Genomic DNA, 13,201 nt, shown 5'->3' with positions numbered 1-13,201 from the left:
AGAATAAAATAAATATTTAAGTGGGGCTCCCAAACAACAAACGTGATTTTTTTGCCGTTTTTTGCCTAATGGTACGGGACCCTTCGTGCGCGAGTCCGACTCGCGCTAGGCCGTTTTTTTGTTAATAGCTTTTTTTGTGTGGGAATAAACGCTTCGAATACATTTTTCTAGACATCATTCCGAATCTACCTATAATGAGGTATTATACGTATTTTTAGGAGTTAGTATCTCTATTAGTGGCAGCCGTACAAGCCCAATTTCAAAGAAAAACCGCAAATCACTTGGCACACGCATACTAAGAGGTCAAAACAAAATTTTTGACCCGCAGTTCCTTAAAAAATCCCTTAGGAGGGATGTGCTACAACATTTTTTTTTGTATGAAAAAAAAAACATTTTTTTTTTTCAAAAACCTATCGTGTGTTTTTGAGGCGATTCTAAAAGTATACCAAATCATTACATTTTAGCCAGGTACGGTTACGGTACGGTACGGTACGGTACGGTACGGTACGGTACGGTACGGTCCGGTCCGGTCCGGTCCGGTCCGGTCCGGTCCGGTCCGGTCCGGTCCGGTCTCGTCTCGTATCGTATCGTATCGTATCGTATCTTATCGTATCGTACATATTATAATACTTTTTTTTCTGTTTATTCTGTGTAATTCGAAATACATTTTAACCTTTAATATGTTCTTACTACTGAGGTGAAAAATTATGTGTGCAACAGAGCAAAGTTATTTTACATCTCGTGTTTTTGAGTCCCTCGCAAGAAAAACCAACTTTCCTCTCCTATTGCACAAATAACTATTTCATCACACTTGCTCGAAAAGATCTTATTTCATGCAGGTGTACTGAAGGGAAAAGGCCTATATTGTTCCCGCGGGAGTTATAGCTTTCTTTTTTTAATTAGATATGTCACTAATTCATACGAAGTACGAACCAAGTAAGTTATAAGTATAATACTTTGTTTAAAGTATAAGGGTGTGTAAGGGAGTTTTACTTCTAAAATACTGACAATTATAATTTAGTATTTTTGTTTATAATATTTAATTGGATTAATTTAATAGCCGTTTAAAATATTTTTACACAAAATTTTCAATCGCGGCTGAATGCCGAAGGTCTGTGCCTTAGATGCCTAACCTGTCAAGAAATGACAATATGGCGGACGAATATTTGAAATGTCACCGTATTTTATAATTATTTCCCTGAAAATTTAGTTTTTTATCACAAGTGTAACGAAAACCATTGTGTGTAACTCCGGGGGTAAGAATATTGTAAACTCCTCCTTTACAAAATCTCACTTACCCCCCTCGTTGCACAATGTAGGTACTAATAGCACAGCGTGCCGAAAGTTGATACTTTCCGCACGGAAATCAGAAAAGAAATGATTGTTTTTTTACTCTCCTGTAAAAGTGAAAATGTTATTTGGATTGCAGGTTGTAGAAGGATATTGAATTCAGCTACCTAAAATCAAGGAGTTAAATCACAATAACAGGAAACAAGTAAACGCTCAGTGGTGGTAGCGAGCTAAGCTAACGAGTTATTAACCGAAGAAAAAGTTTGTAAGAACTAGGTACCTATAGCCTATGATATGCCTATATAGCGGGCCGCGACGCGACTTGCAAGCATAAGGTCCGCGAGCGCAAATGACGTGCGCGTCTGTGTGCGTGCACCACACACACGGGGATATGGCGGCGCCGCCCCCGTCAGCGCGACGGAGATAATCACTTTGAAATCTCAAAATTGAGAATTCGCTGAGCTCCTGTTGGCTCTTAAGTTTTATAGTTCTATCTATTGGAGTTGTGTTTTTGTACTTATGTTAATATTTCTAAATAAAGTATAATTACCAATTACCATCTAGATTAGATGTCACATTCGAAGTCAGACTATCTTTTAGACTTTACACATTGCATACAATCAATGAATCTTTGTATTCTAACTAAATAAAAAAATCACCAGTAAGCACAAGTTCCCAGTTTCAATAAAACATCAGTTTAAAAATAATGTAACGATATGCTAGATCGATTTATTAAACATTTCATTATAAAGGAAGGTTAGAAACGTTAAAATTGAATGTATCTAGCCCCGATGCATCTGTTCAGTTTTCACGTCTAGTCAGAGGGCATGTTCTGAGGTCCCCCATTTGTAAAGGGTGTCTCAATAAGAGTGCACTAAGGCCTATATCGTAGTTTTATTCTTTCTACATATGAGAAAAGTACAAGCTGCGAAACGAATTATTATTTTCTGCTTACCTTTATAGCTGAATTTGTTATATTTTGGGCTCTAAATTAATATAACTAACGTTTCTAAGATATTACAAGAAAGCTATAAAATTCAGGACCATAAAATAATGCAGAGAGAAACTACTTTGCATCCAATGCAATTCAGGTCGCTAGCCAGATAACATATTTCTGTCTTTTTTATTCTCGACATACAACAATATTTTTAATACAGTTGCTCAAAAAGTGCTAGCTGTTTAGCGTGCGGAAAGTTGGTTTTCGCGAACTAGTGCTTTTTACTTTTCCATCTTTCTTTAATTTATACTTGTTCCATTTCATGACTACTTGTTGATGAGTGTTAATATTAGTTTCCTTTAAACGTCGTAATCAACATAAAAACCTACTGTTAATGTAAGAATACGAAAAATATAAAGTAATTTTTAATTCCGTAGACATACCGTAGACTAAAATGACATTTCATGTGTTGCTAGTTTTTTACGTCTTATAAATAGTCATGTACTACAACCGGTACTAACCGAAAATAAACCCATATTTGTTGCTTATATTTGTTGATGAAGTGTCTGTAACGTAACACAATGAATAGATAATCCGTGACGTGCTAAAAAGGGAAAAAGAGAGAGGTAGTAAAAAGGGTGAAATAGTGAAGGTAAAAATGCCATCATTTTGAGGCATCAAGAAATTTTGTATCCAGGTCTCTACACAATATTTCTAATATTTAAAAGCGATTTTATTGTAAGATAAGTCACCACGAAGCTACATATCATACAGCTCATAATGCACCAAGTTACTTATCCTATTTCTCTTACGTTTACTAAGTTTCATTATTAAATGAGAACCTTAATTTGTAAAGAAGAGAAGAGTAATGACTTCGGGAATAAAAACTATTCTACACCCTTCCCAACAATTACGACTATCTCTTTATTAAATTTCATTTAAATCGGTTATATTGTCCCATACAAATTTCACCCCCCTTTTCATCCCCTTTATGATTGATTTCGGGGATAAAACCTTCTGTGTCCTTCCCTAGGACTCAAACTATGTCCATAGTGTCCATACCTTATTTCGTCTTAATCGGTTCAGCGGTTATTAATTCCCCATACAAATTTCCACCCCCCTTTTCACCCCCTTAAGGGGTGAGTTCTGGAATGAAAAGTATCCTATGTCCTTCCCCGGGACTGAAACTACCCCTATACCAAATTTCAACTAAATCAGTTCAGCTGTTTAAGCGTAAAGAGGTAACAAACAGACGGACACACTTTCGCATTTATAATATTAAGTATGGATTTCCTATCATGTAGCGAGTAGATTTCATTTATTGTTTACTAGCTTTTGCCCGCGACTTCGTCTGCGTGGACTTAGTAACAGCAGCTAAAGTAAGTATAGCGCCTGGAAAAATTCTCATAGCAATTCAATTTGAGCATATTATGCACACAAATTAGCAGGCACTTCATTAATTATCTCAATTCCACCCCGATTTTTACTTTCTTAAGGGATGATTTTCGGGATAAAAACTATCCTATGTCCTTCTCAGGGACTCAACCTATCTATATACCAAATTTCATCTAAATCGATTCAGCGGTTTAAGCGTGAAGAGGGAACACACAGACAGAAAGACAGACAGACAGACAGACTTTCGCATTTATAATATTAGTATGGATAGTATGGATTTTGAATCTAAAATTAATTTAATATTTATCGGTTATTTACAAACCGAAATCAAAGATCAGCACTGTTTGATTTAATCTGGTATCATTGTTTCTACGTTTGACATTTGTGGTTGTCATTTTAGTCTACGGACTTAAAAAATTGACTTATAGCATCTCTCTGCTCGAGGAAATGAAGTTCCTCTTTGTGAATGTAAGAATCCTCTTGTGATGTAAAACGTTTCTTCGTGGTGTTTCGCGTGCGAAATGCAGCCATGAACGCTTCCATAGACATGTTGCTCCCACATTCAATATATATTGCTTTAGTTAGCATGCAGATGAAAATGCTTATATATGCTTTGAAAGTCTTTGTTCCTCGTCCTCATGCGCACGTTTACTGCGAAATCTACACCAGTTGTAAGGAACGCTCTTGACGGCTTTACTCGTGTCTCAGGTAAGTCGCCCATCAGTTGAGTTACTGTCTTCGCTATTTGTTTAGCGCAAGGAAAGCAATTTCTCGCGTATGTTTTTATAGTGTTTCCTGCGTCAATCAGCCAGTATCTTCCTCAGTTGAGGGCCTCCATGCAACGTCTTCTTGTGTGCGTCTTTAAGTAAAAGTGGTACAATGGTACGTTGTTCTTGGACAGGATAATTAGATAAAAAAAAACTGTTTATTTCTGTTTCAGTGCACTGCCTTATGGGAATATAGTTCAGATCCGGAAACCGCTTTCAATTTTTAGTATGTTGTTGGGCATGGTACTGGGTCTCCAAAACTGCCGGGAGACAGCGGCGCCGTTCACCTACTTCAGCGGAATGACGTCATCAAAATGACTCCCGCCTCGGTGCGAATATTGCATATTGCACCGAAACTGTGCATTGCAAATACACGTGTGGGGTATTAAATAAAAGCCAATTATATATTATATATTTCACTAATACACTATGGACCAAAATATACAATAGCTTAAGAGTAATTTACAAAGAAATCAAAATGATGTAAAATAATATTTCATTATTTGGGTTTTATAACCAAACCAAAAGTCGGACGTTAAAGCAATGTACTACAACATTAAAGATGATGCTCAAGCCAGACACTGATACCAACAAAATCAAATGTGAAAATTATGCATCAAAATACCTACGTATTTGCTAGAACAAATGCATTAAAGTTAAAAAAATCGTAATTGGTCATTTTCAGGATAATCTGTATAAGCTTCTAGTATGTTATTAGCAATATAAAAAGTATCATAAAACTGCTGGGAGACAATCTCTATAGTGCCTGAGTGACAAATAATGGCGTCATACATGTGACCACTGCCGAAATTTGCAAAATCTAAATTATAACTATACCATGAGTCATACATACACGTGTGCTATATTAAACGAAAGGTTATTAAATATGTTATGATTCGTTGATACATTATTTATAAAAACAATGTATATGTTAGGAGAAACAAACGAAGAAAAACCACTTTTTATGAGAAAAGTTCGTGTATATATTTTATAGCTCAACTAAAAACGTTATAATAATGTTGCGTCTAATATAAAAGAAACCAGTTATTCAACTATACGTCTCAGCTTAAATTTTTAATTTCCGATAAAAACTGTCAAAGTTGTACAAACAAAACTAAAGCGCGCCAACAATTCTACCTTAATGCGCTCATGCTCATATTATGCAAAGAATAGTCCTAATTATCGGGTATTAAATGAAAGAACATTACATAAAACACATGAAAACGATATTTTGGAGTGGAATTATAATTTATAAATTGATTTTGTTTGATAAATAAGCAAAACAACGTTTTCTTTTTGTACCTTATCTTCTCCTTTGAAAGTCGGTTAAAATTTAAGTTTTGTGCACCTGGGCTACAAAGGCGAATGAATTGATGCCTTATTTATCAAAATCAGTTCAGTAGTTCCATATAAACAATACATCACACGTAGACAACAAATTCTGCCTATTTCTATTGTCTGGGAGAGGACACTGACTTTGTACTTGTTTCTGTTAATTTTTTTTAAATATTTTTTTTCAAATTTATTTTATAAATTATGATTTCACTCCAAAATGTCGTTTTCACGTATTTTATGTAATGTTCTTTCATTTAATACCCCATAATTAGGACTATTCTTTACATAATATGAGCGCATTAAGGTAGAATTTTTGGCGCGCTTTAGTTTTTGTTGTACAGTACAACTTCCACAGTTTTTATCGGAAATTTAAAATTTAATCTGTGACGTATAGTTGAATAACTGGTTTCTTTTATATTATACGCAACATTGTTAAAACGTTTTTAGTTGAGTTATAAAATATATATACATGAACTTTTTTCATAAAAAGTGTTTTTATTTGTTTGTAACTCTTAAAATATACATTGTATTTATAAATAATGTATTAACGAATTATAATATATTTAATAACCTTTCATCTGATGTAGCACACGTGTATATATGACTCATGGGCCACTGTAACCCTTTTTTTCCGTTCTATGGGGAGCCCTAAAGTGGTTTTGAAATAAAATAAAGAGATACTAAATTAAACAGTATATTGAATTCATCTACAAGAAATCTTGGGGTAATAATATATTTAGTAGCTAGCTCAGTCTTAAATAAACTATGTACGTATGAACCATAGAGCACAGGGGGTGAGTTGGTGTTTCAAGGAACTGGAAGACCGTTAAACTTCAGGTAAAAGAATAATAATTAAAGATGAACTATTGGGCGCCTTAATAAAAATAAAAGGGAACACTCCAACCTCAACTGCAAGACCGCACTCCTGCGCCGACGCCAGACCTTGAACCAGCACCAGGGAAAAGCCCGGATCTGCTTCCCCCAAGTCCGCTCTCAGCTGCCGACAGCCTCAGGTTGGGCTTGAGACCACGCGACCAGGTGAGGAAGTAGGAACATTGTGTAATACTACCCAAAACGCTTGGCCCTGCCAACCGCGTAGGGTAGAAAGTAGTGGTCGTGAAACCCGAGTAATTATAACTATACAGTTATAATTTAGATTTTGCAAATTTCGGAGGCGGTCAAATGCATGACGCCATTATTTGTCACTCAGGCAGTATAGAGATTGTCTCCCAGCAGTTTTATTATCCTTTTTATGTTGCTAATAACATATTAGAAGCTTATGCGGATTATCCTGAAAATGACCAATTTCGATTTTTTTAACTTTAATGCATTTGTTCTAGCAAATACCTACATTTTGATGCATAATTTTCACACTTTTGGTCTGATTTTGATTATTTTGATATCATTGTATGGCTTGAGAGCATCAGCTTTCATTTTGTAGTACATTGCTTTAACGTCCGACTTTTGGTTTGGTTGAAAAACCCAAATAATGAAATATTTTTTTACATCATTTTGATTTCTTTGTAAATTACTCTTAAACTATTGTATATTTTGGTCCATAGTGTATTAGTGAAATATATAATATTTAATTGGCTTTCGTTTAACACCCCACACGTGTACCTAGTCGGCTCATAAGTTCTGTCACTGGCCTTTAAAATTTAAATTTGGAACTCCTAAAACAAAAACCGTTCTGCATTTGAATTTCGAATCTTTATTAAATATTTGAGTAGTATAATTTTGCAATTTTCTGTTTTCTTCAACATGGAGTGGACGCTTAAAGATAGCCGTACCGCAATAATTGCACTATATCGTTGTGGTCACTCGCCGACTAAAATTTTTAAGCTACTTGAAAATTTAAAATTCTCTCTAAGATTTGTGTATCGTACCATAGAAAGATACAGTGAGGTCTCTAGTTTAAATGACAAGAAAAGAAGCGGTCGTCCGCGTACAACTAGGACTCCAGCGGTTGTACAAGCAATTAGGGCACGCATTGCCAGAAATCCCGCTAGGAAACAAAAAGTTATGGCCCTCCAGATGGGTTTGAGCAAAAACACGGTGAAAAGAGTGCTTAATCAAGACCTGAGACTTCGTGCTTATAAACGAAAAACTGGCCATCTTCTCAATGGTCGGCTTAAAGCTTTAAGGCTTAAAAGATCTAAAGCTTTATTGAAGAAGTACGCTAAAAATAAGCACCGTTGTATACTGTTTTCGGACGAGAACATTTTTGACATAGAAGAAAACTGTAATAAACAAAATGATAGTGTACGCTCGCAATAGTAAAGAAGCGTCTAATAGCATTCCCCGTATTCAAAGAGGTCATCACCCTTCATCTGTGATGGTTTGGCTGGGAGTTTCTTATGCGGGCGTCACTAGTATGCATTTTTGTGAGAAAGGAGTAAAAACTAGTGCCAAAGTGTACCAAGACACGGTGTTGACTAATATTGTGAAACCACTATCCCATACCATATCCCATATTGGCCCTCCTCTAGCCCAGATCTTAATCCTTTAGACTATAAAATATGGCAGTATTTAGAGGAAAAGGTGTGCTCAAAACCTCATGCAAATCTAGACTCGCTGAAAAAATCTCTTGCTACGGCAGTGGCCAATATCGACATGAAAGTGGTGCGTGAATCCATTGACGACTGGCCACGAAGACTTCAAGCCTGTGTAGATAATTATGGCGGTCATTTTGAATAAATGTTATACATTTAGATTCTCTAGTTTATAAGCTTTCAAACGCTGTACAAATTATACGGAATAAACTTAAACTTTTGATTTTATTTGATACTATGTATATGACAGAACTTATGAGCCGACTAGGTATGTGCAATGCATAGTTTGGGTGCAAAATGCAATATTCGCAACGAGGCGGGAGTCATTTTGATGACGTCATTTCGCTGAAGTAGATGGCCGGCATCGCTGTTTCCCGGCAGTTTTGGAGACCTAGTACCATGTCCAACAACATACTAAAATTTGGTAGCGGTTTCCGGATCTGAACTATATTCCCATAAGGCAGTGCACTACAGGGTTCTCTTCTCCATTCTCTTTGATGTAAAAATGTTGGGCCTTGAAATCATAGTGTATGTTGTTTTAATTTCTCGGGTGTGACTCCTCTCGATGCTGGATCTGCGGAGTTTTCTTTAGTGTTCACGTACGCCCAATGTATTTATGTTGTTGTTGATTGCAATGACTCGGTTTTTCACAAATGTTGTCCCCCTTTGAATCTGAATAAGCGTACGTATGTTTGTGCTCGATTCTCATAGCTGTAGCGACGTGTTTCAGTAGTTGGCTCAGTAGCAGTGCTGCACTCAGGTCAAGACGGGGCAAAGTGTGTTTTTTCATTGGTGAAATTTTTGTTTTTGGCATGATGATTGATACTTGACTTCTCAGTCTGGTGGGTGGTTAAGGGTTAAAATGTATTTTTGAAGATCAAACGAACTTACCAAGTGAAGTTCGATCGAAATTATGTGAACAGCTTCATTCGACGCGATTTAAAGTTAACATAGTGTAGTAGCACCCCCAAGCATCAGCCTTGCACGGTTTTTTAAAGTTTTGTACTGGCAACATTTAAAAAGAAAAAAGTTACCCCTTCCACTACTCCCACCTGGCGACGGTTGGAACCGCCATTTTTACTTCATTCATTCATTCCCGTGCTCAAGCCTTCGCACGCGTACCTTCCACTTTAAACATGGGGAAACGGAAGAATGAAGAGGATGAGATTAGGAGAAAAATTAAGAAGCTAGAAACCAAATTGCTACGACAGACACGTGGCCGATCAAGAATTCTATATTCTTCAGATTCTAGTGAAACAGACGGTAAGTTATAATTTTCTCTAGCTAGTTTTCATGAGCTGATGAGATTCTATTGAAAATGTGATGCGTTTTTGCTAATTACGGGCATTGACTGTCACCACACCACACCAGCTGGTAAAGGCTGTCTTTGTTTTTGTTCAAAAACTGATAAGAAAGTTTCATTTTATTTAAATGTGAGGCAAAGTAATCTAATGCAATTTTTGAGTTGTTTTCTTATGTTTGCTGGTAAATTGACTTTTAAATGATGATTTTGAATAGGTAATAAATATTTAATAACATTCATTTTGAATCTATTTGCGTTAAATTTGTTTCATATTTTACAGTTAGTATTTCCCTTGTGTTGGTATGGTGAAAAATTTCGTGTTTCACTCGGTAGCAAAATGTTTAACCCTCGTGCCTTGAAACCCTCACAACGCTCAAGATTCCATTTTTCGAATCAATATTAGCAAGAGAGGTTAAACAACAACTTTTTCCCCTTGTAAAACAAATAACTATTGTTTTTACTGTTTCTTTGACTTTAGTTAGAATTGTACAAGGCAGTATTGTAAAGCCTGACCAGGAATTTATGATCACGCGCCATGTTGCGGAATTTCACTGGAACTAATATTTTCAGACTATACTGAACTGTCACCCTATACATGAAAATAACAGCGCCCTCTTGACAATGATCATATATTCCTGGTCAGGCTTTAGAAAGAGCATTTTAATTTTTTCTGAATATGACTGCGTGAATGAAGACTTCAATTTTTAATGGGAGTAACTCTCCTTTGAATCGTATCTCGTGTAGATACGAAATCGTACTTGTATTCAGGTAAAATCATTCCATTCCAGCATATCGTTAATATCGTTATAGAAATAAGCTTATAAGAAAACTACACGTGCATGCACGGTAAACTAACTACCCGCGCGTCGAGCTGATGGGAAATGCTAAATATAAAATTTGTAAATGCGCCGAGCTACCGATAAGCATCGAATAGTTTATGGCTCAGCCATGATAGTATAGTGTGTTTCTTAAAGAACCGACGTTACCTTTCAACGTTAGAAGGAGGCGTGTTGTAGGGCGCGGTAGAATTTTTCCGCTGGTACCTGCCGTATGTGACTGGCGTGTTGCCGCGCCGGCAATAGTCGGTGGCGCTGTCGTTGGTGCCCCGCCAGTTCGCCGGGGCAGCCGCCGTCGCCACAATCGCACACGGGTTGCTAGTGCTATCTTCGCCACCCCTGGAATAGAAACAGTAACACATTCTAGTGATTGTCTAACGATACAGAATGCGATGGCATTAATGGTATAAGTACTCAAATACGGCAGTATATTATATTGAGAAAACTTCATTTTAGCTTAATGCACACACGGCGGGAGTCGGCGTGCGCGGGCGTGAGCATGACCAAGCGGGCCCGCGGCGCAGTTGAGTCATGCTCGGCGGCGGGTCCTACGTAGTCTGTATAAGGTCCAATTTTTAGTTGTAATAAAATACAACTCGCCCGACCCGCGCACGCCCGTTCAGGCCCGTGCACGACCGGTCCTGCGCCCTAAAATGAACCTTAATACAGACTACGTAGGACCCGCCTCCGAGCATTCACACTGCGCCGCGGGCCCGTTGGTCACGCTCACGCCCGCGCACACCCGCTCCTACCGTGGCTGTGCATTAAAGGCTTGGCCAAACACAAGGCACGACGCAGCGCCGCGTCCGCGCCGCGTTCGCGCCGCACGATGCCTGTTCAAACAGGTCGCGCGCGGATCGCGCCGGCCTCGCGCTCTCAACACGCCCTCATCGCGCGCACGAACGCGGCGTGGACGCGGCGCGATGCGGGCGTGACTCGCGCCCGATACAGCAGCATGCGCGCGCGGAGGGTTTCTCATTCACGTCCGACTGATGTGACCCAGCGTGCCGCCGCGGGCCGCTGCGTCCGCGCCGCGTGGACGCGCGCGACGGGGCGCGACAGAAGCGGGGCGCGATGTCTATGTCATACGCTTAGGAAAACCTGAGCCGCTTACGACTTTCTGGACACGTAAATCGCCCAGCGATAAGGAATTCACGGCACGGCCGGTTGTGTACTTGAGTGGGAGATATTTTGTTTTACCCGCCGATAACTCTTATTGTAATTAGGTAATCTCACTTTTAACTTTATATAATTTTTATTTTTCCTATGTATCACAACAATGTTTAAATGTAAAATGTATCCACGAATGCAGTGTCGATACAAATCCGATAGGGTTTCACGGCACTTTTCTGTCTGATGTAATGTAAGATTTTAATATAGAATAAATAATAATAATAATAATGCCGGCGGGACGCAGTCTGTTTGACGTCGGCGTCGCTAACCCTGAGCCTTAAGGTTTTATCAGTGGCATCATAGTTTCCAGGTTTTAAAAAATACACCTTGTAGTGTATTGGCGTCTCGAGCGCTTACGTCATAGTGACGCCACTGACAGTTAGGAGTCAGTCGATGACAGACCGCGAGCAGTGCAGTCGTGTCACTTGATGTTTGGGTTGGCGAGCCGTCAGAAATACTTTATAGTGAATTTAACAACTAGAAGTGAATAGCGTGAGCGTTCATGAACTCCTGTGAGACCTTTTCCTACTCACACAGATGTAAAAAGAGTGACCTTGCCTGCTTGCCTTTCTTATAAAAACTTGCAAGTCTCGTCTCGAGGCCTACTTGTAAAAATAAACTAGAAGTTTTGGAATTATACTGTTTAGATCACAACCCTACCCTGTCAAAGTTGGTTGGAGTTCTGTATGCATTATTTATGAGAATAACTTGGTATTGGTTGGCAGTATAGCTTATGGCTTAGGTGGCATTGTAAATTGTAACATGTACATACACTCACAGGATTGAAATTTGAAAATAAACAAAAGAATAAGATATTAATGAGTCATTTACTCAAATAGAATTCGTTAGATCACTTACACTACCGTTCAAAAGTATTTAGGCACCCGCAATTTTCACCATACAATTGTATACAAAAATTATTTTCAAAATCATACTGTTCGATCGCAGGCAAATGACTCTCTTACATGTTGGATTGAATTTTTATTTAGGTAAATATATTGAGCCTCAAATTGTCGCCAGACATCCTTTAAAATGTCGAGTTTACTTTATGCAACGATTTAAAAAACCCTTATGTACTAGTTCATACAAAATAAAACGATTTTGTACTGGAAAACGATATATGGATTTTTTACGCTTGCCATTTGGTAAATAAGCAATGTACACACACGAATATTCTGCACATCATTTCGAAGCTCGATATGTCTGTTAAATTTAAAAAGTAAACTGCACGAAAAACTGTTACCCAACTGCGACTTAGCGGTATACTGAAAGTCGATTTTCTATACAATTGTATGGAAAAATTACCGAGTGCCTAAATAGTTATGAGCGGTAGTGTAGATCGTAGTACAAAAGGGGTAGAAAAAGTTCATGTAACAATAGGAAATGTAATAAAATTAACAAACGAATCAGAGAGACTTAAACCAAAATATGATCATCATAAAAACATCGTTTATTAAAAGAATGAAGATAGAATTACATAACTAGCTCAGTGGTCCCACACTAGGCCAGGCCTATATCGTGGCGACTGCTCTCTATAGTTATTACATTAATTACATACATGTTTAGGGTATCCTCTAAAGTATTTTGAATACTTATAAGGGATGAAAAACATG

The 13,201-nt window shown here is 37.9% G+C and overlaps 2 protein-coding genes across 7 annotated transcripts in view; one reads left to right on the top strand and one right to left on the bottom strand.

The window, feature by feature from the left end:
• Positions 1 to 13,201, top strand: part of LOC134746681 (transcription initiation factor TFIID subunit 11) — a 198,677-nt gene that overhangs the window by 33,284 nt on the left and 152,192 nt on the right. The gene's annotated exons all lie outside the window — the stretch shown is intronic.
• LOC134746624 (protein split ends) overlaps positions 1 to 13,201 on the bottom strand; it is a 179,252-nt gene that overhangs the window by 58,260 nt on the left and 107,791 nt on the right. For 4 of the 6 annotated variants that reach the window (XM_063681052.1, XM_063681053.1, XM_063681056.1 and 1 more), the window contains exon 3: positions 10,566 to 10,754. In XM_063681052.1, the coding sequence (XP_063537122.1) occupies positions 10,566 to 10,754 (189 nt within the window). The remainder of the gene's footprint in view (positions 1 to 10,565; positions 10,755 to 13,201) is intronic. The other 2 variants (XM_063681054.1, XM_063681058.1) reach the window with 1 other exon arrangement.

Source organism: Cydia strobilella, chromosome 13, assembly GCF_947568885.1.
Source record: "Cydia strobilella chromosome 13, ilCydStro3.1, whole genome shotgun sequence".
Classification (NCBI taxonomy): domain Eukaryota; kingdom Metazoa; phylum Arthropoda; class Insecta; order Lepidoptera; family Tortricidae; genus Cydia; species Cydia strobilella.
Note: the sequence above shows the minus strand (reverse complement) of the source record. Positions and strands in the feature narration are given on the sequence as shown.